Raw genomic sequence first — 27,485 nt, forward strand, 5'->3', positions numbered from 1 at the left:
GGAGGGAGCTGAAAGTCTGGTTGCCCGGCAGCAGCCCCGAAACCTGAAGGCTCTGGAGAAGATCTGCATGGAGGAGGGGGCCAAAATCCCTGCTGCAGCGTGTGCAAACCTTGTCAAGGACTACAGGAAACGTTTGGTATCTGTAGTAGCAAACAAAGGTTTCTGTACCAAATATTAAGTTCGATTTTTGTGATGAATCAAACACTTATTTCATGCAATTAAATGCAAATTTATTATTTAAAAATCATGCAACGTGATTTTCTGGATTTTTGTATTAGATTCCGTCCCTCACAGTTGAAGAGAACTTATGATACAAATTACAGACCTCTACATGCTTTGCAAGTGGGAAAACCAACAAAATCGGCAGTGTATCAAATACTTGTTCTCCCCACTGTATGTCACTTCTTGATGATTTGGGTGCAATTCCTGCTCATTTTGAGACCATTTGTTGATTTTGGGTGGTTGATATGGGGTCACTCCTTGTTGGTTTTGAGGCAATTCCAGGTCACCTTTTGGTGATTTTGGTTCACAACTTCACATTCTATTGATTTTGGGGACAATTCCAGGTCACCTGCCGTCAAAGACAGACAATGAGTTCAGCACGTGGACAACTTCTCGGTCCTCATCGAAAAAAGTCAACTAAAACAGCATTAAGTGCGGCAGTCACAGATTTTTTAGGGGAAATGAGCACTGGGCGAATGTAAAATGGACTCTCCTCGATTGTCCAGCTGATTCTGCAGCCTTGTAAGGTTGGAGAGCTCCTCCAGCTCCTGGAACTGCCTGTCCGTCTTGTGGCTGACCAGCGAGCGGTAGAAATGCACGGCGAAGACGATGAAAATCAAACCGAAAGGGACCATGATGGACGTGGAGGTAATGGCGGCGGCCACTCCCGCCGACACAGTGCCGTTGCTGGACTTGCTGGGCTTGATGGGCAGGAACTTGACCCAGCAGAGGAGCACCACCTCGGCCAGGAAGAGGAGCGTCCCGATGACGGTGGAGAAAGCCCAGGCTAGCTCGATGTGACGGTGCATGCGCTCGTGCGGCGACTCGCTTACCGAGTTGATGTTGTGAACGTTGCTGACCGCCTCAATGTTGGGCAGGATGCAGGTGCTGACCATCAAGGCGAAAAGGTGCACGGCCACCAGAATGGTGGTGCACGCGCTGAAGGCGATCAGCAGAGCGGGAGGGTACGGGTAGCTGTTGTCCAGCTGCACTTCCACCATGGCCACCTGAACGAGGAGATGGAAAACCGAGTAGAGCTGAAACGATTAATTTGAGTAACTCCATTTTAAAAATTGATCGAGAAATTTTCTCCGCCTCGAGGAATTGTTTCATTTTGCCAGCGCTAAGCATGATGTTTTGCCCGGACTACTTTTAACTCATTCACTTCCAGTAAAGATGACCCGATCGATCGTCCGATCACGTCATTTTCAAAGTATCGGAATCGGCAAAAAAATATCGGACATGCCTTTTTTAATATATACAGTATAAATATTTTTTTTAATTAAATCGTTTTCTAATTGTATTTAACGTTACAGACAAAATGTCTTACACTCATCCAGAGTCTTTAGTTTTGGCTTAAAGTAGGGCTATCAAATTTATCGCGTTAACGGTGGTAATTAATTTTTTTTGAATTAATCACGTTAAAATATTTTACGCAATTAACACATGCGCTGCACGACCCACTCACGCATTGTCACGTTCAATATACAATTGCGCCGATTTACCTATATACTGTATAGAGCTAAAAGGCAACGTAAAATGAGTGGAGTGAATTTTGGCAGTCTTTGGAGCCTTTTTTTTAATTGCCTAAAGCCTTAAAATGCCTCTCTCGACAATTATAAATATCGTGGGAAAGCAATGTGGGGAAGAAAGGTTGTGGTTGATCTTCTTTACACCCTATGTTATTTCCCAACGCACAGTCATGGTTGCACTTCCCATCATGCATTTGGGCAGAACAGGTAAATGGCTAGAGTATCATTTACTGAAAGCTCAACAAATACACTAGATGGCAATATTTAGTCACAACATACAAAGTCAAAGTTATCCTTTAAGAATTACAAGTCTTTCTATCCATGGATCCCTCTCACAGAAAGAATGTTAATAACGTAAATGCCATCTTGAGGATTTATTGTCATAATAAACAAATACAGTACTGATGTACTGTATGTTGAATGTATATATTCGTCCGAGTTTTATTCATTTTTTTCTTAATGCATTGCCAAAATGTATATGATCGGGAAAAATTATCGGGAATGATTGGAATTGAATCGGGAGCAAAAAAAAAAAAAAAGCAATCAGATGGGGAAATATCGGGATCGGCAGATACTCAAACTAAAACGATCGGGATCGAATCGGGAGGAAAAAAACATGATCGGAACAACCCTAACTTCCAGCCATTTTCACCGGAGCAAGGCCCTTCATTCTTTAGCAATCAGCATTAGAAAATAGCTTAGTTTGAGCAATTTTCCAATTTCTGATGAAAAAACTGAGAAAATTAGCTTTTTGTAAACGCATACATTTCAAACATAACTTTGACTTTAACACAGCTATTTTTTGCTTTAGTTACATCCCAAACTAGGGTTGTTCCGATCATGTTTTTTTGCTCCCGATCCGATCCCGATCGTTTGAGTATCTGCCGATCCCGATATTTCCCGATCCGATGGCTTTTTTTTTTGTGCTCCCGATTCAATTCCAATCATTCCCGATAATTTTTCCCGATCATATACATTTTGGCAATGCATTAAGAAAAAAATGAATAAAACTCGGACGAATATATACATTCAACATACAGTACATAAGTACTGTATTTGTTTATTATGACAATAAATCCTCAAAATGGCATTTACATTATTAACATTCTTTCTGTGAGAGGGATCCACGGATAGAAAGACTTGCAATTCTTAAAGGATAAATGTGACTTTGTATATTGTGACTAAATATTGCCATCTAGAGTATTTGTTGAGCTTTCAGTAAATGATACTGTAACCATTTAACTGTTCTGCCCAAATGCATGATGGGAAGTGCAACCATGACTGTGCGTAGGGGCACCAATTGATATATCTTCTCTGCGTTGGGAAAGAACATAGTCATAGGGTGTTAAGAAAATGATCAACTACTACATTTCTTCCCCACATTGCCTCCCACGTTATTTTCAATTGCTGAGAGAGGTAAGGTAAGGCTTTAGCCACATAAAAAATTGCTACAAAGGCTGTCAAAATTCACTCTACTCATTATACGCTGCCTTTTGGCACTATCTATAGGTAATGCAGCGTCTTTATAGATTGAACGCGACAATGCGTGAGTGGGTCGTGCAGCGCATGTGTTAATTATTTAACGTGATTAATTTAAAAAAGTTAATTACCGCCGTTAACGCAATAAATTTGATAGCCCTATTTTAAGCCAAAACTACTGTGGATGAGTGTAAGACATTTTGTCTGTGACGTTAAATACAATTAGAAAACGATTTAAATTAAAAATACATATACGTATATTAAAAAAAAGGCATGTCCGATATTTTTTTGCCGATTCCTGATCTCCTAGTCACATCTGGGATGCAATTGTTGACAGTTTTCAACAATGTACAGCTAAAATATAGACATTGATTGTCTAAAATGGTTAAATATTAGGTGACATGTCTTGTTTTTGTCATGTATATTTATAATGGCTCTTTACATATTTTTTTTATCCGATTACTCGATTAATCGATGGAATTTTCAGAAGAATACTCGATGACTAAAATATTCGATAGCTGCAGCCCTACAACCGAGTCATTCTGACTCCAGTCCAAACTCGATTCAACAACAAAGATGCTCGCAGGAATTTAGTCACCATAGCGAATCCGGAGAGCAGAGCCGAAGTCCGGCTGGAAGCTTTGAGTTTGGCCCGGCTGAGGTAGAGCTTCCTCCAGGACAGAGCTTGCAGGGAATGCTCGTTGATGCTCATGTTGCGCATTGAGTTCACACCACCGTCGGCTCTTTACGCTTCCGGACGGCGAAAAACGAGAAGCATCGTCCCGCTTACAGGAAAGGAGTCCGAATTAATATAAACTATGCCAACGAGAGAACCGCTTCCCGTCAGCTGTTCCGTGCCGCGCTCGGTGAATATTACCCACAAGCCTTTGCAAACGGTGAGGGCGACACCCGTTACAACTTTTCCCATGTTTATTTCACAACAATTTTATGACTGAGAAATAAATGACACCATGTAAATGAAATTGTTGTGTTTCGTTTCGTTTCGTTTTAGTCTTCGCTAGCGTTAAAAAATGTGTTAGCGTGTGTCACGTGACTCCATACATATCCAATGAAGTAAGCGCTCACTCTCGCTCAGCCAATGGAGAGCGTCTGGTTACTATACCGGAAGTGGCTCGTTTCATTTACGGACGCTCTCGGAAAGGTAGTTGTTTTCTTTTCTTTTTTTTTTTGCATTTTATTTTTTAAAGTATTTTGTATTTTTTTAAGTATGTGACTATAAAACTGATAGTTATTAGTTGATTGTTGAAGCACCATCGAACACCCACCCACGTGGTTGTGGCATCGTGTGTCGACATCGCCATATTGAATGTGGCAAAGTGTACTCGCTGAGGCTACATTTAATGCGTCATATCATAATTAAGCTTTTATGATGACTTGAGTTGGTCCTGTGAGATATTTATTCATAGATAATTTTATTTGATATACTGATCATTTTATTTGATATACTGTATTCATTTCTATATTGTTTTCTGACTATTTTGATAAGAAGAGTGCAGCTCTCAGCTTCTTCTCTGAAGCAAGGTCTGCCCATTCGCATTTCGAATAACAAAAAGTGTATGCATGAAAGGCCAGGGCTGAATCTTCTCGAAGGCACCTGGAGCAGCCAGCTTTTAATAGTTTTCTTAATAAGTGCACTTAGCTTAGGTTATTACAACTATCCTTAGTTTTTCGCGGCTAATGGGAACTAGAACGCGCTGCGATATATGAAAAACCGCGAAGTAGCGCCCCCCCATTTTTTTTTTGTTCAATGTTTTTTTTTTTTACCCCCCCCCCAATATGATAATAATAAAAACTTTTATGTGTATATACAGTATGTTTAAATGGTTTTTAAGCACTTCAAATGTAATAATCATGAAAAGTTTTTAAAATGTTACTGTCCTGCTGTATCATTTTTAAACAAGAATAATGTACAAAAATCCTTGTCTTGATTAAATGCTTCATTGAGTGAGTCCACTCAAATCCACTCCTGCTGCTCACTTACACACAATGAGATGCCACAGCAACTGTTTAACAAGCTAAATGATGATTGACGCATGTGGCGCTCTAAAGTTTCGGCTTCAAAGCATCGCTGGCAAGATCAAACCTTAACGTATGTCAATCATCGTTAACTTTAAAAAGCAACTCTAGTGCACTGCCTGACCAAGAAAAGCAGCGAGAGAAAGTGAGACTACGTGATCAGATCGGGACAGCTCATCCGTATTTATTTTTTAATTGAAAATAAAAATCAGCGATCGACTGACTGTGCGAAGTAGCGAGGATCACTGTCTTGTTTTTTGGGTTTTTTTCTTACTGGATTGTGTGTCATAATCCCCTGATCATTAATATAATTAAAGAACTTGTTACAAGAGAAAAACAAAGTTCTTTGTCCGTTTTTTGGGTTAACACTGTAGTCAAGTATGTGCCTAAAAACGGGAATACCCAGCTCCTGAACAAAACACATCTTTCGAATATACATTATTTTCTTAGCTAACATTTCTTATGGTACAGCTATGACAGTGTCATATTTCCGTTTACCAGTTTTATTTGTGCCAAATGTTTAAAACACATTTTAAAAGGAACCACGGACAGGAAGACTTGTAGTTCTTCAAAGATGAGTTATAATAATTTAATATTCAAATCCCTCTTAATGTTTTAATTTTTATAGAATCTAAATAAATAAATAAAATTAGTTTAACTAGTAGGTCGCCATTGTTGTTGACGACGCAATGCACTCTGGGCGGTGACATCACTGGGCAGCGCTGCCATACCTCCACAACAATAACAAAGGGTATGCGTAAAAGGATTTATAAAAAAAACAGGCGATTGCAAAAAGGGAGACACAAAAAAAGGTCCGTGCCAGTAAGGACGGGATCAATTAAAAAAAAAAACCTTAAGGGAAAACCGCAGTGAGAGGCAGACAAACGAAAAAAACAAGGCAATGATGCAACTAGCAACGAAGGGATATACAAACTGTCAAATAGCAGCAATCAATATCTCGGCAAGCCGCCTAGGATCGGTTTAAAGACACTGCTGATGAGCTGGAATTGGATGCAGGTACGATATTGGAAACTCATCCCACAGCTCTGTAACAAAACAATCGGACCTGCAGCAGAATGTGGCAAAATCATGCCAGTCATCATACTAGCTTCGCTTGCTAGCTAGCACAACTATTCTCCCAGTCGAGCACCAATTGCGGAATCACCCCCAGCGTGCATTGCGCGCGTAAAACATGGTGCCCTCCATACATCAAAACATGTACTAAATATAGATTTTTAAGTCAATGGCAATATTTGTGTTTTTAAAAACATATTGCAGTAAAACAGAACAAAAAGTTTTCAAGTCCAGGGTTCCCTTTAAATGAATAAAACAGACTTTTAAAGCATTTCTTCTTCATTTCCATGTTCTCTCGGCATCATGAAAATGGAATATGGCACAATCAACGTTGGCCCTTGCTACAAGCTGTTCGTCGCACAATGTTCAATGACACAGCCCGCTACTTGAACACACTCAACAACCATCATCAGAACTCTTGAGAACTTGACATTCTGACCTTATTCACATACATTTACGAGGCATCTTTTGTTTCAGCGCACGTCAGGGGAAAAACAAGTCGAAGCCTAGTCTTTCACAGTCCTCCGTTTTCCTCCAGTTTCCGGAAGAGCGCCAAGCTTCGGAGGCGCGATTGCTTCTCGCCGTTCTTCCACAAAATCAGTTGGTGGTCAGCCGAACACGTTACCAGGCCGTTCTCCGGGAAGGCCAGGAACATCTAGGCGGTACCACCGAGAAAATGACTGGAACCGTTCGTTTAAATGTGACGGCGGGACTTTAGTTGACAAACCTGGACCGCGCCCGAGTGTCCGATCAGGTCGCCCGTTAACTCCAGCGACTTCATGGGTGGCGCGTCCGTGATCTTCTTGGACGGAGCGCACGTCTGCTTGCTGGAGCGTCCCAAGGTCCACATCCCCAAGAAGCCTGGAGGAATAGATGAAATTAACTTCACATGAACAGTGTATATCTTTTTGGAATTTTTAAACATTTATGAATCAGACTTCATAATTATATTGACCTAACAAATTGTCATTCTTTGCGTCACGCATTCCCGTAGGGAGCTGTACCAAAGTCCACTTCATTTACCGTAATTTTCGGACTATAACTCGCTACTTTTTTCCTTCATTTTGAATCCTGCGGCTTATAGTCCAATGCGGCTTATTTGTTTATTTATTTGGGTTAATAGGTAACACTTTACTTGACAACGGCGTCATAAGACTGCCATAAGACAGTGATAATTATGACATGACACTATTATGGGCATTACTGAATGCTTATGTCATTAAGTTTCATTCCGCAAGTTGCGTCACTAACTTCCAGCTTGGATCTTTTACATCCATTCAAAAGTGAGATAATTTGCCGGATAACACTAAATGACATCTGTTATAAGCATTCATAAATGCTCATGAAAGTGTCATGTCATAATTATGATTGTCTAATAACAGTCTTATGATGCCACTGTCAAATAAAGTGTTACCAAATACCATAACGAGCAATTATTGAAACAACTGGAACAGCACCTGAAGAAATGATTAGAACGGAACATGAATTTTGATTATTTACATCTGTAGCGCTGCAATGCATGCTAGGAGGCATGTTGGACAACAACAGTGTTGGCAGCAGGTGACAGAAGAGGTTGACGGTCTCCTCCAAGGGAGAAGTGATGACCAAATGAAGCTTCTTGAAGCAATGAAGCTTTGAAGCCAAGTGGTTTGAAGCTTCATAGTGGTTCATTTGGTCTTATGATAGTCGTTTGATGCCGCTCTCAAATAATGTGTTAGCAGTTAATATCTTTTTGTGTTAATATCCCATAATACAGTGAGGACAGCTGTGGCTTATTGTCCAGTGCGGCTTATCTATGAACAAATACCGTTTTCGTGCCAAATTTGGTCTGTGGCGGCTTATAGTCAGGTGCGCCTTATTGTGCGAAAATTATGGTAGTAATAGTCGAAGACAGAAGACGCTGCGAGCATCAGCCGGATTGAAGCTTGGATTTTTGAAAAAGTACAAAAGCTGTACCGCATACAAACAGGAAGGATTGTCTCAGGAGTGATTTGTTCGAGGATTCAAGGTGATTATTATATTTTTCGTACCATGCATGCATTTTGAAACGTGAAAAAGTGAATGGGAGAATGGGCTACAGCATTGGTATTATACTTCGCAATATTTACTTAAAATAACTGACAACTGCCTGTTTTTTTGTTGTTGCTTTAAACAAAGATTTGAGACTGTTTTACGTCCCTATCTATAAAGAATTGGAGGATTTAAGCATTTATTCACAAGAATTTTTGTCAGAAAAGCTCTGCCTACGTCAGGTGGCCGCTAGCCTCATTCGCTAACAGAGTAGCATTGTACTTCGACACATTTATGTAAAATAAATGCTAACTGCACGGTTTCTTTGCTTTTAAACAAGAATCGAGACAGTTTTACTTCCGTATCTATGAAGAATTAGAGGATTTAGGCATTTATTCACAAGAATTTTCACCAGAAAAGCACTGTTTACGTCAGGCAGCCTCTAGCCTCATTCGCTAACAGAGTAGCATTGTACTTCGACATATTTACGTAAAATGAACGCTAACTGCACGGGTTCTTTGCTTTCAACCAAGAATCGAGACTGTTTTACGTCTATATTTATGAAGAATTCAGGGATTTAAGCATTTATTCACAATTATTTTCACCAGAAAAGCTCTGTTTACGCCAGGCAGCCACTAACCTCATTCACTACAACTATATAACAAACTATACAACTGTATAATGACAATAAAGGGCTATTCTAATCTATAATACAGTAAATTGTGATTGCACAGAGAAGTTATTAATAGGGTTGTCAAAAATATCGCGTTAACGGGCGGTAATAATTTTAAAAAATTAATCACGTTAATATAGTTGACGCAATTAACGCACATGCCCCGCTCAAACAGAATAAAATGACAGTACAGTATAATGTCAGCTTGTTACTTGTTTTGTGGTGTTTGGCGCCCTCTGCTGGCGCTTGGGTCCAACTGATTTTATGGGTTAGTACCATGAGTGAGCATGGTGTACTTATTGACATCAACAATGGCGAGCTACTAGTTTATTTTTTGATTGAAAATTTTACACATTTTAATAAAACGAAAACATTAAGAGGGGTTTTAATATAAAATTTCTATAACTTGTACTAACATTTATCTTTCAAGAACTACAAGTCTTTCTATCCATGGATCGCTTTAAGAGACTGTTAATAATGTTAATGCCATCTTGTTGATTTATTGTTATAATAAACAAATACAGTACTTATGTACCATATGTTGAATGTATATATCCATCTTGTGTCTTATCTTTCCATTCTAACAATAATTTACAGAAAAATATGGCATATAGATGGTTTGAATTGGGATTAATTACGATTAATTAATTTTTAAGCTGTAATTAACTAATTTAAAAATTTTAATCGTTTGACAGCCCTAGTTATTAATAATCTATAAATTATTTATAATTGATTCTGCATGTTTTCCTCAAGTATTAAGTTTCTGATGTGAAAATGGAGTGATTTATTAGCTGTTGAAAAAAAAAATGTAAGTTGCCATTTTGGTCAAAAACTTATATAGGTTAAATTTTTACTATTGATCCTGAAAATATAGATGATTGTCTCTGCATTTGGCGATTTTTGTCTATCTAGTGTAAAATCTGATAATTTGACAGCCATATTATGTTGTGTTATACTTACAGTATATAAAAAATAATCGGGATTTTATAAGGCGACAACTTTGAATTTTTTGATGCCGCTGCTCATGGAGACTCATATATGGCTAAGGTAGGTGCCTGTTTTTGTTTTAGGTCGGTAGCAGCTTTGGTTTTGAAAATATTTGAACTTGAAGTTTTTGAAAATAGGCCCTCTACGGATCGGCCCTGCACCCCGTGTCATGTCAATATATTATGAAGTCTATGTATGAATTTAAAATGAACAGAAAAACATGTTTTTTTTTATCATTTAATTTGAAAAATATATACAGTATTTTAAATAAAGCAATCAGAAATGCGATTGGAAATATTTTTCTCAGGTTTTCAAGTAAACTTGACATTTTTTCATGTGACGGGTAACCTGGCGAGGCGGGTTCCCCGGCTAACGGCAGTTCTTGAATCTCCCACATCCTCACGCTTCCGTCCTCCGAGCACGACATGAGCTCGCTGCGACGAAAAAGGCCGGAAAATGTCAGCGGGTTGGAGACCAAGCGCGCTTCATCGGGCTCATTCGGGCCGACCTGTCAGACAGCAGCTCCGTGTGCAGGACGTCCGAGTCGTGGGCGCGCTTCCTGTATGCCACCGCCGCCCTGGTGGCCACGCTGAACACGTACACGCCGCTGCCCACCGCAGCCGCTACTAACTGAAGATGAAATATTTCAAACAAAAAATATCGGTGTTGTTTTCGTTGACAGTGACGATAACGAAAAATATTTCATCGACAAACAATTTTTTTCATGACGATGGCGTGACGATGACGAGCTAAAAACATGGCTTAGACGACTGGAACATAACGAGACTAATGCCAGTTTTTGTCTGACGAGACAACAACGAGACAAAAGTTTCTGTCATATGTTCACAATGCGTGACATTTTCATATATACAGTATATTTTCATTTTCCATCTTGCTTGTTTGGGAACACGGTAAGATTTGTTTTCTATCTTGGAAAGAGAGACTATGCAATGCTGCTATAGTGGTATGTAAAAGCATCTGAGCCTTTTGGAATTTCTCACATTTCTGCATAAAATCATCAAATGTGATCTGATCTTTGTCAAAATCACACAGATGAAAAATTTGTCTGCTTTAACTACAACCACCCAAACATTTATAGGTTTTCATATTTTAATGGCAATAGCATGCAAACAATGACAGAAGGGGGAAAATAAGTAAGTGAACCATCACAATTAATATTTTCTGCCCCCCCCCCTTGGCAGCAATAACTTCAACCAAACGCCTCCTGTAGCTGCAGATGAGTCTGGCACATCAATCAGGACTAATCTTGGCCCATTCTTCTCTACAAAACTGCTGTAGTTCAGTCAGATGTCTGGGATGAATCGCTGTCTTTAGGTCATGCCACTGCATCTCAATGCGGTTCAGGTCTGGACTTTGACTTGGCCACTCCAGAACTTGTATTTTGTTCTTCTGAAACCATTCTGAAGTTGATTTACTTCTGTGTTTTGGATCATTGTCTTGTTGCAGCATCCATCCTCTTTTATAGCTTCAACTGTCTGACAGACGGCCTCAGGTTTTCCTGCAAAACGATGCTAGGTGGCTCGGCGCGTTAGCATCACATTCGCGTTCTTGCTAGCATTAGCATTTAGCGTGGCGAGCGTCATCTTAAATTCTAGGGCAACCTTTTTTTTTGTTTTTGTTTTTGTTTGTTTTTTTTTTCTACATACAGTTCGAGGCGTTTAGGTGGGTACAATTAATTGAAAATAATTGTATTTTATATTATATTGTAATTGTATTTGTCCCATACCATCATAGTATGTGCATCACGGTTCGGTAAACGCAGTCAGACGCGAATACGTTTGTTAAAAAAAAAAAAAATCCATGTTGGAGTTAGTCCTCCTCCACTCCAGAGGACAGTAGAGGTGATGTGTCTAAACCAGTACTTCTCAAATGGTGGGGCGCGCCCCCCCAGGGGGGCGCAGAGCGATGCCAGGGGGGGCGCGAGTGACCTCGGGGAACATGCTTTTTTTTTTTTTTTTTTTTTGCCGTACTAGAATAAAGTGTACTTGCACATCCACTCCGTGGGTGGCAGTGGCGCTCTCATTTTCAAAGTGCGTGCAGTATTTTTGAAGTAAGCAAGAGCACACGGAAGAGACTCATGCAGAGCTGGACTCACGCAGCGACCCACTGTCTTCTTCGGTTCTCACGTGTCCGGCCGAGAAGTGCCGTTTTCGGCTTGGGATCGTCACGACCACCGCCCTCACCTACGGTTCTCCCTCGGCCGCCGAGAATGCGCTTTTTTCGGGCCGTTTGCCTTTGACTTTTAATATAGTGGAAAATGAGGAAAGACCACTGTTTACTGAGTATAAAAATGATTATAGCGTAGAAGCCAAATCAGTTAAGACGCCACTTAAAGACATTAGACCTCAATCTCATTGATAAGCCGCTTGACTATTTTTCAGCGAAAATGTGCCGAATACTGCCAATTTTCACAATCGTCCCGCTTTGTCAGTGTTATATCAGTAAACCAGTGAGCACTGTGGTGAATCAGCGAAAATAAAAACTTTCCTTCTGTCCAAAGACTCCCCCCCCCCCCCCCCCCCTCTATTCAGTTTTGGTTTTTTTTCGGTCAAATTTTTTGGCATGTTGTCCTGAAGAGTAAATGTTTCTAATCAATTTGAATTTGTTATTATTTACTGATTTTATTACATTTTATTTTTCAGTATCAAATGGTCAAAAATGTACCTTGAGTGTATTTTTACAGTTTGGATGTGACTTTTTTTTTTTTTTTTTTTTTTTAACTTCAGGCAAATTGATGCGCGTTAAGTCTTTTCTGTTACAAGCAACACAATGTTAAAAAAGTTATACTTTATTATAAGTTGATCTATGTTACTTTTTTTCTTTAATAGAAAAAAAAAGGACACAATGTTAGGCTGAGGCGTACTTATAATAGTAATATAGACGAATGATACTATTTACAGTGGCGGCAGAGAGTTGGGGGGGGCGCGAAACATTTACGTCTTCCTTGGGGGGGCGTAACAGAAAATAATTGAGAAGCACTGGTCTAAACCAACAACCAACATTATGGGAAAAAGAACTAGAGCTGAAACGAATACTCGAGCAACTCGAGTAACTTGAGTTTTAAAACTGACCCGAGTAATTTTATTCACCTCGAGTAATCCTTTAATTTTGACAGCTCTAAGCATCACGTTTTGCCCGGACTACTTTTAATGCGGAAGAACGCGCTGATGTCACATGCGTAGAGGAAGAAGCAATCTAAAAAAAATAATAATAATTAAAAAAAAAAATTTTAAAAAAACTTACTGCAGCCGACAGCCGCTACAAACGACGCCGACGTTGCTAAAAACTAGCCCGCATGATGCTACGGTGGTAGCAAGTAGCGTCTGATGTGTCTCATAGAGATCATATGTATGTTGAACTTGATGCGAAATGACAGAGTCAGCGGCGTTAGTAAACAGCCACCATCTTAAAGCAGTAGACTTCTAAGTGCTAATAAATTAGATTAACGTTACTGTCACTCGCTCACGCAACGTTAGCCCTGCGGAGGGCTAGGTTTCTATTAATTATGACCACTGTCGATGCGTGGCTAACGTGTCTTAATTACAGGCTTTATTTAATCTGTGAAAACATAGCGTTGTAGAGTGATGAGGGTGTAAAATAAAAACTTAATAATGATAACTGTCAATTTTAGCTCAGTAGTCATTGTTGGATAAAACACCAAGTCGCACTGGTCCCTAATGTGCCCCAATACAGCAGGTATAATACATTTATTTTGAACACTGCAAAAACTCAAAATCCTATCAGGACATATAGTTTAGACTATGGTAACTTAAAACTTAACTAGAACTAAAAAATAGCTTGACACATATAAAAATTCAATTGAAACACATGGGAAAAACACCTAACTTTTAAGTGATGTGTGTTATCAAGCGTAATGGCATTTTTAGTTAAGAAATATATTCAGGTGTCGCTTTAACTGAATATTTTCCGTCGTTGACCGGTTTTTTAAAACGGAGACGGAAAAAACTGAAGTCCATCCGTCATTTTGACAGGCTGCAATTCACACCCCAGACCACAGGGTGGCGAGTGAGCATATTAATTAGCTATTGTCTCTCTTGATGCATGATGTCGTTGGCCTTACTTGGAAAAATGTCAAGGCAACTGAGCGTCCAAACTAAGGCTACGTTCATACTACAGGTCTTAATGCACGAATCCGATTTTTTCGTGTTTTTCCGACTAGAGTGAGGCATTAACTTGACTGTCTGAATGTGACAAGTCGCATAGAATGGGACCATTTCAAATCCGATCTGGGTCACTTTCATATGTGGTCTAAATCCGATCTGGGCCACATTTTTCCAGACTGTCGCGGCGGTCTGTACTGTCCAGTCCCTCAAATCGGATTTAATGCAGCAATTACGTCATCAAAAAGCAAGAGACGGTACGGTAGCTACGGTAGCGTTGCAGCTGTGCGTTATTAGCGCCTAGCTTGCCTTGAACACGGCTTTTTAGGAAGGGTTTTCTCTCTGCTCCATACAAGCAATATTTCAACATTGCTTACACGGCCGAGAGTCGGGGCAAACTGCCCGTATGTGTGTGTGACATGCACGAACAGTGCGTGCATGCTATCGATCCATTTACTTTGAATATAAGCCTAAACGGGGATTATATATGCCTGTTATTTGTGTCCTCTTTTTAACAGCAACAAGCCTATGGCTACGTTCATACTACAGGTCTTAATGCACGAATCCGATTTTTTGTCATATCTGTTTTTTTGGCGTGCCCGTTCAGACTGCCTTTGTCCATAGAGACCATTCAAGTATTATGCATGCGCACTAATTCGCAGTCCGACATGCGCAGAAGCATCAAAACAAATGACCATACAATCACACATGCTGGCTGTCATCCGTCAATCCAGGGATATCATATTTTGCTTATTAAAAAGAGGACACAAATAACAGGCATAAATAATCCCTGTACAGGTTTATATTCAAAGTATATGGATCGACAGCATGCACGCACTGTTCGTGCATGTCACACACACATACGAGCAGTTTGCCCCGACTCTCGGCCGTGTAAGCAATGTTGGAATATTGCTTATATGGAGCAGAGAGAAAACCGATCATTCTCAGGCTTATCCTCAAACCCTTTTTTTTTTTTTTTTTTTTAATGACTTGTCAAGTCCGACCCTTCCTAAAATGCCGTGTTCAAGGCAAGCTAGGCGCTAATAACGCACAGCTGCTTGATGTGTGATGGCGCGGTGTGGATTCTCTGTTAAGCTTGTTCGGACAGAATATTAATTAAAGATGAATGAAAACTGAATACTATTGAATATGTCATTATTAACATTTTTAAAATTTAAGTGACGGGTAAAAATAGATTATGACCGGATTTTTATGACCCTGTCAGTCAAAAGGACAGACAACGAAAAAGTCTAGCGCAATCTCTGATATACATGTACACATTTTTTTTTTTTATAAGATCTAAAAGTTTTTTGAGTGAAAGCAGTGAATTTGTCTTTTTTTTAATCTAGTTACATCTGAGATGCAATTGTTGGCTGTTTTCAACAATGTACATTGAAAATATAGACACCGACTGACTGAAAATGGTTTAAGATTAGATGAAATGTCTTGTTTTCTCATGTATATTTATAATTGATCTTCACCTAAAAATATTTATGTTTTGTCCGATTACTCGATTAATCGATAGAATTTTCAGTCGATTACTCGATTACTAAAATATTCGATAGCTGCAGCCCTAAAAAGGACACAAACAAAAAGTGATGTATGAATGTGTGAATGTGTTTGTTTTGGAACTATTTGCACATTGTACTGTATTTTAATTTCAGCCAATAGAAAAATATATCTTACGCTTTTTAGTTTTAGCCAATAGAACAAACGAAAAAAAAGCATTTTTGTTTTTCCTGCTGTACCAAACCCGTAGCCAACTGTGACCCCAGTACCAAGGTACGTACTGAACCGTGACTTGTGTTTACCGTTACATCTCTAATATATACATATAAAAGAAATTTTCCTTGCCGATTTGTTTTTCAAAACAAAACAAAAATCTTTTTTTCCTTTTAAATAGAAGCATTTAAAAAAAAATTCAGACTCTTTACCAAGTAAAAATGATATCTTGTTTATTTCATACCGTAAAGCATTTTTAAGAGAAGGCAGAAGGTTTTCATGACTTACATTTCCATTGGAGGAGAGGTGCTGAATGGACATCTCGCTGGGCTTGGACCCGCCCACTTGGATGTGGGCGTTTGCGGCGCTCTGAGGCTCCTCCCACAGGATGTGCTGATAGGCCAGCACGCTGCAGTCCAGCGCGTCCCAGAGGATCAGCTCGCCCGCGTGGGACCCGCTGGCAAAAACGCCGTCTGCCGGAAAACGTACATTTAGGCTCAAGAGCTGGCGCGGTCGGCGTTCAGGGCATTTTGCACAGACCGTTGACGTTAATCAGGGCGCGGATGTGATCCTGGTGGTCCGCAAGGCTGCGTAGCTCCACCAAGCAGAGAGCGTCGCCGCACGATGTCAGTTTGTAGATGACTGACAGGAACAAATATGTCATTTAGTGCCATTGACGGCTAGAGACGTTCAATCAGTTAGAACTTATCGGGGCTAACAGCAGTGGCGCCCCCAGGGGGTGGCCAGGGGTGGCCACGGCCACCCCTATAAATTGGTTGGTCACCCCACTGGCCACCCTGCTTGCCAGTATATCGTTAGATTGTTGTAGCATCACTTATGCATTTCATCCCAAATGAATGCATTTATTTTGTTTTGTTAAATGTAGGTCTGTCAAATTTATCATGTTTCAGGCGGTGAATAATTTTTTAAAATTCATCACGTTAAAATATATAATGCAATTAACACATTCGCTGTACGACTCATTCACGCATTGCCGCAAACAGCCTACAATGGCGCCGTTTTACTTATATACAGAGATAAGAGGCAGAGTGGAGTAGATACAAGCATTCATTGAGGCCGTGCTTTTAATTGGCAAAAGCTTTGAAGATATAGCATTTGCAGCCACCACACACAGTCATGGTTGCACCACTTCCCATTATGCATTTGGGCAGAACAGTTAAGTCGCTACAGTATCATTTAGGGCTGCAGCTATCGAATATTTTAGTAATCGAGTAATCGACTGAAAATTCTATCGATTAATCGAGTAATCGGATAAAACAAATATATTTTTAGGTGAAGAGCAATTATACATATACATGAGAAAACAAGACATTTCATCTAATCTTGAACCATTTTCAGTCAATCAATGTCTTTATTTTCGTTGTATATTGTTGAAAACAGCCAACAATTGCATCTCAGGTGTAACTAGAATAAAAAAAAAAAAAAAAAGACTAATTCACTGCTTTCACTCAAAAAACTTTTAGATCTTATTAATATATATATATATCTTACCTAAAAATGCCGTTACGCTTGATAACACACATCACTTAAAAGTTAGGATTTTTTTCCCACGTGTCTCAATTGAATTTCTCATTGTGTCAAGCCATTTTTAAGTTCTAGTTAAGTTTTAAGTTAGTCTAAACTGTAAGTCCTGATAGGATTTTGAGTTTTTGCAGTGTTCAAAATAAATGTATGATACAGGCTGTATTGGAGCACATTAGGGACCAGTGCTACTTGGTGTTTTATCCAGCAATGACTACTGAGCTAAAATTGATAGTTAGCATGATTACGTTTTTATTTTACACCCTCATCACTCCACAATGCTATGTTATGTTAAAGCCTGTATGTAAGACACGTTAGCCACGCATCGACAGTGGTCATAATTAATTGAAACCTAGCCCTCCGCAGGGCTAACGTTCCGTGAGCTAGTAGCGACAGTAACGTTAATCTTATTTATTAGCGCTTAGCGCTCTTTATTAGCGCTCTTTATTAGCGCTTAGCGCTGTACTGCTTTAAGATGGCGGCTGTTTACAAACGCTGCCCAGACGCGGCCGAGTCTGTCAATGCGCATCTAGTTCAACATACATGTGATCTCAATGAGACGCGCCAGACGCTGCCTGTTACCAATGTAGCATTGTGCGGGCTAGTATTTAGCGACGTCGGCGTCGTTTGTGACGGCTGTCGGCTGCGGTAAGTTTTTTTTTTTTTTTTCCCTTCTTCCTCTCCGCACGTGACAGCGCGTTGTCCCGCATTAAAAGTAGTCCTAGCAAAACGTGATGCTTAGAGCTGTCAAAATAAACGATTACTCGAGGTGAATAAAATTACTCGGATCAGTTTTTAAACTCGAGTTACTCGAGTTGCTCGAGTACTCGTTTCAGCTCTAGTATCATTTACTGAAAGTTCAACAAATACACTAGATGGCAATATTTAGTCACAATATACAAACTCACATTTATCCTTTAGGGAATTACAAGTCTTTCTATCCGTGGATCCCTTTCACAGAAAGAATGTTAATAAAGTTAATGCCATCTTGTGGATTTATTGTTATAATAAACAAATACAGTACTTATGTACTTATATAGTATTTAAGCTGGCGGACCTTTGCTATGCAAGTTAGCCAACTGTTGAAAACATTAGCATTATATAGCATTTGAGCTAGCGTACTTTTGCTATGCAAGTTAGCCAATTATTGTAAACATTAGCGTAATATAGCATTTAAGCTTGCATACTTTTGCTATGCAAGTTAGCCAGTTGTTGAAAACATTACCATTATATAGCATAGGGTGACCATATTTTGATTTCCAAAAAAGAGGACACTCGGCCCGGCCTCGAGATACATGAATTTTACTCGAAGTCCACTAAAAGATGCCTATATAACTTTAATATATTTAAAGTGTGCCTCCTCCGTCTGGTTAGAAAAATTCTGTTTTATTAAAAAAAAAAAAAAAAAAAAAAAAAAAAAAAAAAACATTGGCCTATTGCCATATAGTATATACTATACACTATATGGAAATATTTTTTTACTCAACAGGCTTTTATTCTTCCTAAAAAAAAAAAAAAAAAAAAAAAAAATCAAACCTTAAAAAAAAAAAAAAAAAACGAATAATGATTAAAAAAAATATATAATGCAGACCCATGGAAATGAAGTCCAGTCAATACGCACACACAGTAGGCGATGTGCCAACTCAACATTTTTATAAATTACTATCACGACAATTGTCACTGACAAATTGTTATTCCCACTCAAATTTTATTCTCATCCAGTGTTCTAGATTGTATGCAAACAATAACCGAAATAAACTGACAAGCTATTCAACCAGCATGTTTCCAAACGCAGCAGTTCAAAACTACATTGCCCATCATGCCTTGCGCGGCTGAGCGCACTGATAGCTACCCTGTTAGCGAGTACCAGCCGAGGCAAAATATAACTTTGCTATAAAAGTTTACAATCATCGGCAGCGCAACGATGCGACACCAAACAGGATTTTACAGATTACGCAAGTGGAAATCTCCGACAGAAGTCAACAGTTGCCAATATATACGTATTTATCGTAAAAAACTCTCAACTGGGCAGGCGCTCCTTTTTAAAATATACTAATATTCAACCAAATACACGAACACAGAACACTTAATACAAGACTAATACAATATACTGCATCTCTGTTTACACATATAACCCAATATTCAACACACGTGATCGACATTAACAGGAGAGAAACCTACAGAAAGGTGTATGGAGCCACGTCTTAAAACTCCTTGCTGTAGTCTGATTTCTTGCCAAACTGTCAACCGTCTTTAGATGGTGGTAATTCCACATGAAACAAAGGGTAAACTGCCAACAAAAAACAAGAAGAAGATGTACTCCTTCTCCCGCCCCTACTAGTCGGAGCCACATCAACGCAGGCAGGCTCTGCCTCCTAGCGGCCGGAGGGATTCTCTTCAAATTGGTCCCGTGAAAAATCATAAAAACCGGACATTTTCATGAATTTATGAAACCCGGCCGGACCCTCCGAAGAGCACGTAAGAGGACATGTCCGGGCAAAAGAGGACGTTTGGTCACCCTAATATAGCATAAAGCTAGCAGAGTTTTGCTATGCAAGTTAGCCAATTGTTGTTGTAGCATTTAAGCTAGTTATCATATAGATATTTGTAGTAAATAAATAAAAATATACATTATAAAATGCTGATAAAATTTAAATAAAAATGAATTAAAACAGAAATGTACATGACTTATGGCCTCCTAAAACACTAGTTTTTTTTCCCTTAGGAATTTCATGATATTAACGAAAAACTAATATAATGAGATCTCATAAAGGTTTAAGTTTAAGCACTTATATCACACTTACCAATCTTCTTATCCACAGCGGCGGCCACGCAGTTCTTAGGCAGCTCGATCAATGAGCTGATTCCTAGCAAACGAAAAAAAAATAAGACTACATTAATAGAATAGAAACCTCAACAAAACCGAAGGACATTCGGATGTTCGCCTGTATCGCTGTGTTGCTCTTTGAGGCACTCAAGACGGAAGTCTTTGCTCCACACGCACAATTCCTCGCCGCCGGAGATCCACGCGCTCAAACGTTCCAGCACCAGCAAACACTAACACATGAGAGACAATACCATCACATCACTTTTTACCAGCAAAAATGTTGACTTTTTACAATAGTGTGAATATCTTCTCTATCCAAGTATTGCATTTTTCGGACGAAAAGTCGTACCGGAGTATAAGTCCCATTGATTTGATAAAATCCAACACCAAGAACAGACATGTCATCTTGAAAGTCGGGGTGTCAAACGATGAAAATTTTTAATCGAGTTAATTACAGCTTAAAAATTAATTAATCGTAATTAATCGCAATTCAAACCATCTATAAAAAATGCCATATTTTTCTGTAAATTATTGTTGGAATGGAAAGATAAGACACAAGATGGATATATACATTCAACACACGGTACATAAGTACTGTATTTGTTTATTATAACAATAAATCAATAAGATGGCAATACCATTATTAACATTCTGTTAAAGCGATCCATGGATAGAAAGACTAGCAGTTCTTAAAAGATAAATGTTAGTACAAGTTATAGAAATTATATTAAAACCCTTCTTCATGTTTTCGTTTCAGTAAAATTTGTAAAATTTTCAATCAAAAAATAAACTAGTAGCCCGCCATTGTTGATGTCAATAATTACTTACACAATGCTCATGGGTGCTAAAGCCTATAAAATCAGTCGCACCCAAGCGCCAGCAGAGGGCGATAAAACTCCGAAAAACACAACAAGTACACATTTCACTTTGCTGTCATTTTAATCCGTTTGAGCGGGGCATTTGTGCGTTAATTGCGTCATATATTTTAACGTGATTAATCAAAAAAATTAATTACCGCCCGTTAACGCGATAATTTTGACAGCCCTACTTGAAAGGCAATTTAACATAAAAATAAAGAGAACAACAGGCTGAATAAGTGTACAGTATGCTAATGCTACAAGACAGTATGCTAACGCTATAAACAATAACGATATAAACAACGACTCGAGAACGTGTCCGGTATGTTAACGTAACATCGCTATTAAGAGTTATCGCTTAAAGACCTGATAAATTTTTGCGTTGCTGCGCCCTTTTTTAATCACATTAAATAAGCAAGTTGTTCTTTACCTCTCTGGATTGTTCCAGAAAACATGAATTTGAACCAATCAGAGCTAACTATCCATGCTGATCACATGTCAGTCTATCAGCTAACTGAACCGACAACTGAGTCCAGGGTGGTTTGCTGCGCACGGGCACATTGACGCAACTTGCTGTACGCCGATACAGTGAGCTTCTTTGCAGGACTACGCAGAATGAATGGGAAATATTGGTGGAAATGGATGACGCTACACAAGCACTTTATTAGGCTTGTGTATGTAAATCTGATGTGAGTAGTACTGTTCCATTCTTGGAGATGGGTGTGTGGCAGCCCACCATTTTAATTTTAACGTGGGGTTTTGACAGTTACTGTCATATTTGCGGGATCAAAGCACCCTACCGGCCCCAAATCTTTGGAACGGCATCCCGGCCCCGTGGATATGAGACACCCGCTTTGCATTTACCTTGACAGACGACTGAAGGTCCAGTACGGTCTGTACTCTGTTGCCAGTGTCGGGGTCCCACAGCTGGCAAGGTTAAAGGTTAAGAATGCTGCAAATAACCCTAATGGGAAGCATTTGAGCGACCGACTTCAACCAGGATACGCTGACGCTTCGGTCCGAGGAAGCTGTGATGATGCGGATGTCATCACGGCGTAAGACGGCCATGGCGGTGATCTGCTGGGCGTGACCTCGAAGCTCCTGCTCACGCTCGCCTGTCTGATAAAGACGCACGGCGTTATTCAACTCTTTGGAACTCAATAAAGACGATAATTGACCTGGCTTTTACCTCCACATTCCAGACCAGCACCAGGCCATCGTCCCCTGCTGACGCACATCTGCCAAAAGACCCAGGAGATATACAGAGTATCACAAAAGTGAGTACACCCCTCACGTTTCTGCAGATATTTAAGTATATCTTTTCATGGGACAACAACTGACAAAATAACACTTTTACACAATGAAAAGTACTCTGTGTGCACCTTAAATAATAGTTAATTTATTTTCCCCTCAAAATACAGCCATTAATATATAAACCCCTGGCAACAAAAGTGACTACACCCCTTAGAAACTACATCAAGAAAGGCATTGAAGATGAGACGTGGCTGGGTCTTTCAGCATGGCAATGATCCCAAACACACAGCCAGGGCAACAAAGGAGTGGCTTCGTAAGAAGCATTTCAAGGTCCTGGAGTGGCCTAGCCAGTCTCCAGATCTCAACCCCATAGAAAATCTGTGGAGGGAGTTGAAAGTCCGTGTTGCCCAACGATAGCCCCAAAACATCACTGCTCTAGGGGAGATCTGCATGGAGGAATGGGCCAAAATGCCAGCAACTGTGTGTGAAAAGCTTATGAAGAGTTACAGAAAATGTTTGGCCTCCGTTATTGCCAACAAAGGGTACATAATAAAGTATTGAGATGAACTTTTGGTATTGACCAATTTTCCACCAGGATTTGCAAATAAATTCTTTAAAAATCAAACAATGTGATTTTCTGTTTTTTTTCCCCAACATTCTGTCTCTCATGGTTGAGGCTTACCCATGTTGACAATTACAGGCCTTACTAATATTTTCAAGTGGGAGAACTTGCACAATTAGTGGTTGACTAAATACTTATTTGCTCCACTGTAACTTTAAGAGAAAAATCTCTACATTTTCAAGTGGAAAGTCTATATTTTCCAAGAAATTATCAACTTTAATCTGAGAAAGTCTGAATTTTTCAGAGGAATAACAAGTTTTAGAAAAATTCAGATTTTCTTCCCCAAAACCGCAACGTTCTGAGGAAAAAGTTCTTTTAAGAGGGAAAAAAAACATCTTATTAACCCTTTAACACCGAACGTGTCAGCAGAGACGCGTTTACGCATATCTTCTTTAAAGCTTTGTCACGCTGTAATTACGTCACCCACGTGCCGCTGGTTGGTCTCATTTGAAAGTGCGGAAGTTGATGTCCACACCAGTTTTTATTTGAAGTCAATCGACCATGAAAAACGGGAGATAATGTCATTTGAGTTTTATAGTTGCACTCATAATTATGCATTAAAACGCTGCATGGACCATGTATATATCTCCATATTTCCATCATTTCTTGTCCTTTTTCAAAACCGAAAGCAGCACAAAAGACCACATCCCAAGAGCCGTTCTGATGTCAAGAAGGACGAACCGAATGTGATCATTTTTAATACATTTCCGAACGAGGCGCCAACTAATGAAAGGGAGGCATGCGACGCAAGCAACGGCCGGTTGGTTTGAGCGAGCGACTTTGAAACGTGCAGAATGAATATAAAACTACATTTAGCGCAAGCTAATGCATTATTTCATTAACTCAAGGAAGAAGATGATGATGTTGTCTTTTTCTTTGAGTCGGCGTCTCGGCGAATAGAGGTGACGGCAGCGCGCAAACGGCGAAGAGTAGGCTGTGTGACGTTGTGTGTGACGCAGCTCCGTGACCTGTTCAAGCGTTATTGAGCGCGCAAAAAAAAAAAAAAAAAAAAAACTTTATTGGGTCGCATGCCTGCAAATTTTGAATTGAACTGTACTACTTGTCAATATTTTTTTAAATACTTTTTTTCAATGTTATATATATTTTTTCTTTACTATAATCTTTTCAATTTTTATGTAGATGTGTGTTCGAGAAGCTTGATTGCATGTAGGTATATACTTTTGATAAGGTGATGGGTACAACACCTAACTTCACAAAGAGATATCCTCCAAACCCTTTTTGTGTTGGATGATATATTTTTTTCTCACTATTTTGCACTGTATATAACCTGTTTTGACCATAGTATGTGTAAAGGCCAAAAACGCCTATGACCATACCTGCTGTTTGTGTTGAATTGTCAAATATAAAACTATTCAATCTTATTTTTTTCTATTGAATGTTTATCCTAACAAGTTGAATAAATATGATCAAGCTTCAAAACGGTTGGTCGAGCATGTTTGGTTGTCAGTGGGACGTCAAAATTACCAATTTTGAAAAAAGATTTTGTGATTTTTTTGTCTTTTTGGGTCCAAAATGTGGATTAAAATTGGTCAGAGAAGAAAACAACAGTTTGGACATGAAGTTCAAGGTGTCCTGAAAAAAGGGACCCAACTTGGCCATTGTAAACAATTTTTTCTGTGAAATATAAAGGCAACATCAAATGCATGCAAATTCGGCCAAAATAGGCTTAGGTGTTAAAGGGTTAAAAAAAAAAAAAAATGGTTTCCAGTTTAAAGGAATTGGACGTCTACGGCAGGCAATAAGTTAAGAGAAAAATCTATCTAAAGCAATATATATTTATACACTATGACACACCCGCCTATGTGTGTGTGCAACCAATGACAAGAAGGATAATGCTGCTGCTGATGGTGTTCTTGTCATGCTCTGCTACTTCTCTGCAGGGTGAGTTTCTCCTGTCAATCAACAAAGGCGCCACGTGTATTTGTTGGGGGGGGTTGGGAGTCTTTTACCTGAAGTCATCAATCTGCACCAGAAATCGAACAATGTCAAAATGTCCTTTCAGCACCTGCAGCTCAGTGAAGCAGTTTTTGGGCTGTTCCTCACCGATGCACAACACCCCGCTTTTCTGCAGATGTAAGGGGGAAAAAAAGTGCCATTTCAACACTTTGAGCTTCATCATTGAAATACTTTTTTTTTGGAAGGTTTTATACAAGTTAAAATCCCCTCCATTTACTTCATAATATACATAATGAAGTCTATGATCCCCCCCCAAAATTATGTTTTAGCATCTTAACCCTTCATAGGGTAAGGTACTATTTTGGGTGACACATTTTGGGTCATGTAGCCCACAACATTGACATTTACTATACAAGTGTTGTTTGTGGTATGAAAAAGTATCTGAACCATCAAATGTGATCTGATCTTTGTCAAAATCACACAGATGAAAAAACAGTGTCTGCTTTAACTAAAACCACCCAAACATTTATAGGTTGTCATATTTTAATGAGGATAGCATGCAAACAATGACAGAAGGGGGAAAAATAACTAAGTGATCCATCTGCCTAAGGGGACTTAAACAGCAATTGAAAGCAATTTTTACCAAACAATTTAAGTCAGGTGTGTGCCCAATCACTGATGAGTGGTTTAAAGCTGCCCTGCCCATTATAAAACACACACCTGGTAAGAATAGTCTTGATGAGAAGAATTGTCTGATCATGGCTCGGTCAAAAGAGTTGCCTGAAGACTTGCGGAGGGTTGTTGATTTGTATAAAGCTGGGAAAGCATACAAAACCATCTCTAAAAGTCTGGATGTTCATCAATCGACAGTCACAGAAGTTGTCTACAAATGGATAGTGTTTGGCACTGTTGCTTCTCCCCCAAGGAGTGGCCGTCCACCAAAGATGACACCAAGAGTTCAGCGCAGAATACTCAGAGGTAAAAAAGAACCCTAGAGTGTTTGCTTAAGACAGAAATAACCGGCAAAGTCCAATATATGTGTGCACATATCAACTATAAGTAAAACTATGGCCAAGAAAGGTGTTCATGGGAGGACTCCATGGAGGAAGCTACTCCTGTCAGATGTTTTGGCAAAATATTTTGTTGACTGATGATACCAAAGTTGAATTGTTTGGGAGTAACACACAACATCACGTGTGGAGGAATAATGGGGCAGCTCACCAACATCAACACCTCATCAACACCTCATCACCACCGTGATGCATGGTGGAGGGAGCATCATGATTTGGGGATGTTTTGCTTCCTAAGGGACTGGACAACTTGCAATTATTAATGGAAGAATGAATTCAAAGGTTTATCTTGATGTTTGCAGGAAAACCTGAGGCCGTCTGTCAGACAGTTAGAGCTAAAATGAGGATGGGTGCTGCTACAAGACAATGACACAAAACACAGAAGTAAATCAACAATGGTTTCAGAAGAACAAAATACATGTTCTGGAGTGACCAAGTCAAAGTCCAGAATTGAACCCCATTGAGATGCTGTGGCATGATCTAAAGACAGCGATTCATGCCAAACATCCCTGGAATCTGACTGAACTACAGCAGTTTTGTAGCGAGGAATGGGCCAAGATTAGTTCTGATCGATGTGCCAGACTGATCTGCAGTACTGCCAAAGTGGGAGTGGGGGGGTTGGGTGGGGGGGCACAAAATATTAAATTTAATGGTTCACTAACTTCTTTTTCCCCCTTCTGTCATTGATTGCATCATACTGTCCTCATTAAAATACGAAAACCTATAAATGTTTGGGTGGTTTTAGCTAAAGCACACTTTTTTCATCTGTGTGATTTTGACAAAGATCAGATCACATTTGATGGTGATTTTATGCAGAAATGTGAAAAATTCAAAAAGGTTGCTACTTGTTCATACCATTGTATGTGGACACCAGGTCTCAATTTGTATCTCATTCATTTTAAAATATATTTTCATATATAAAATATAAATGTAAATCAATAAGATGTTCATAAAAACAGAAATACATTCTAAAGTTGATTTTATTTTATTTTTTAAAATTTCATATCCTTCAACTGAAATAACTAGTAAATAATAAAATAAATCCACATGTTAAAAGTCAATTTTTCAGGGGCATGATTGACTTAAAAATGGTCCACATCCTCCTTGGGTGACGTTCACTTTCCAGCTCACCTCCACGGAGCTTTGTACATCACGACCACCAAAAATCCACCGAAGCATCACTGTCGTATTTTAGCGAAAGGTGTTTGCTAGAAAAAGATGAAAAACAAACAAACAACAAAAAGGTGAATGTGATAAGTAGTGTTAAATATTAGCCTTGGATGTGTGGCTAAAATAGTGTTAGCTTTCAGGGACTTTAGCTTACCTGTCATTGGTGTCACGTCCCCACTATGATTATTAGTTGCTCATTGAGATGTTGGGTTTATGAATAACATCTCTTTGGACTCGTGAGTTCCACGAGAAGTTAGCTTTTAAAAGGAGAAGCGGGCTCCACCGACGACGAGCTGACAACAAACATTCATATGACACGACTACGGAATCCTGTGATGGCCATTGTTC

At 39.3% G+C, this 27,485-nt stretch overlaps 2 protein-coding genes across 2 annotated transcripts; both read right to left on the bottom strand.

Annotated features, from left to right (window-relative positions):
- Window positions 1–330: 330 nt before the first annotated feature.
- Window positions 331–4,932, bottom strand: orai1b (ORAI calcium release-activated calcium modulator 1b). Its single transcript, XM_057819366.1, has 2 exons — window positions 3,832–4,932; window positions 331–1,229 (listed from the first exon to the last, which is right to left on the bottom strand). The coding sequence occupies exons 1-2, from the start codon at window positions 3,952–3,954 to the stop codon at window positions 675–677; spliced, it is 678 nt and encodes a 225-aa protein (XP_057675349.1). The 5' UTR covers window positions 3,955–4,932; the 3' UTR covers window positions 331–674.
- Window positions 4,933–5,092: 160 nt separating this feature from the next.
- wdr41 (WD repeat domain 41) lies at window positions 5,093–27,464 on the bottom strand. The gene is made up of 14 exons (XM_057818055.1): window positions 27,292–27,464; window positions 27,099–27,175; window positions 24,951–25,066; window positions 22,294–22,342; window positions 22,110–22,223; window positions 21,969–22,031; window positions 20,366–20,477; window positions 20,225–20,287; window positions 16,419–16,520; window positions 16,167–16,351; window positions 10,523–10,644; window positions 10,363–10,448; window positions 7,072–7,205; window positions 5,093–6,999 (listed from the first exon to the last, which is right to left on the bottom strand). Exons 2-14 carry the CDS (start codon window positions 27,144–27,146, stop codon window positions 6,859–6,861), a joined length of 1,335 nt encoding a protein of 444 aa, XP_057674038.1. The 5' UTR covers window positions 27,147–27,175; window positions 27,292–27,464; the 3' UTR covers window positions 5,093–6,858.
- Between the last annotated feature and the right edge of the window lie 21 nt (window positions 27,465–27,485).

This window comes from Corythoichthys intestinalis, chromosome 17, assembly GCF_030265065.1.
Source record: "Corythoichthys intestinalis isolate RoL2023-P3 chromosome 17, ASM3026506v1, whole genome shotgun sequence".
Lineage (NCBI taxonomy): Eukaryota > Metazoa > Chordata > Actinopteri > Syngnathiformes > Syngnathidae > Corythoichthys > Corythoichthys intestinalis.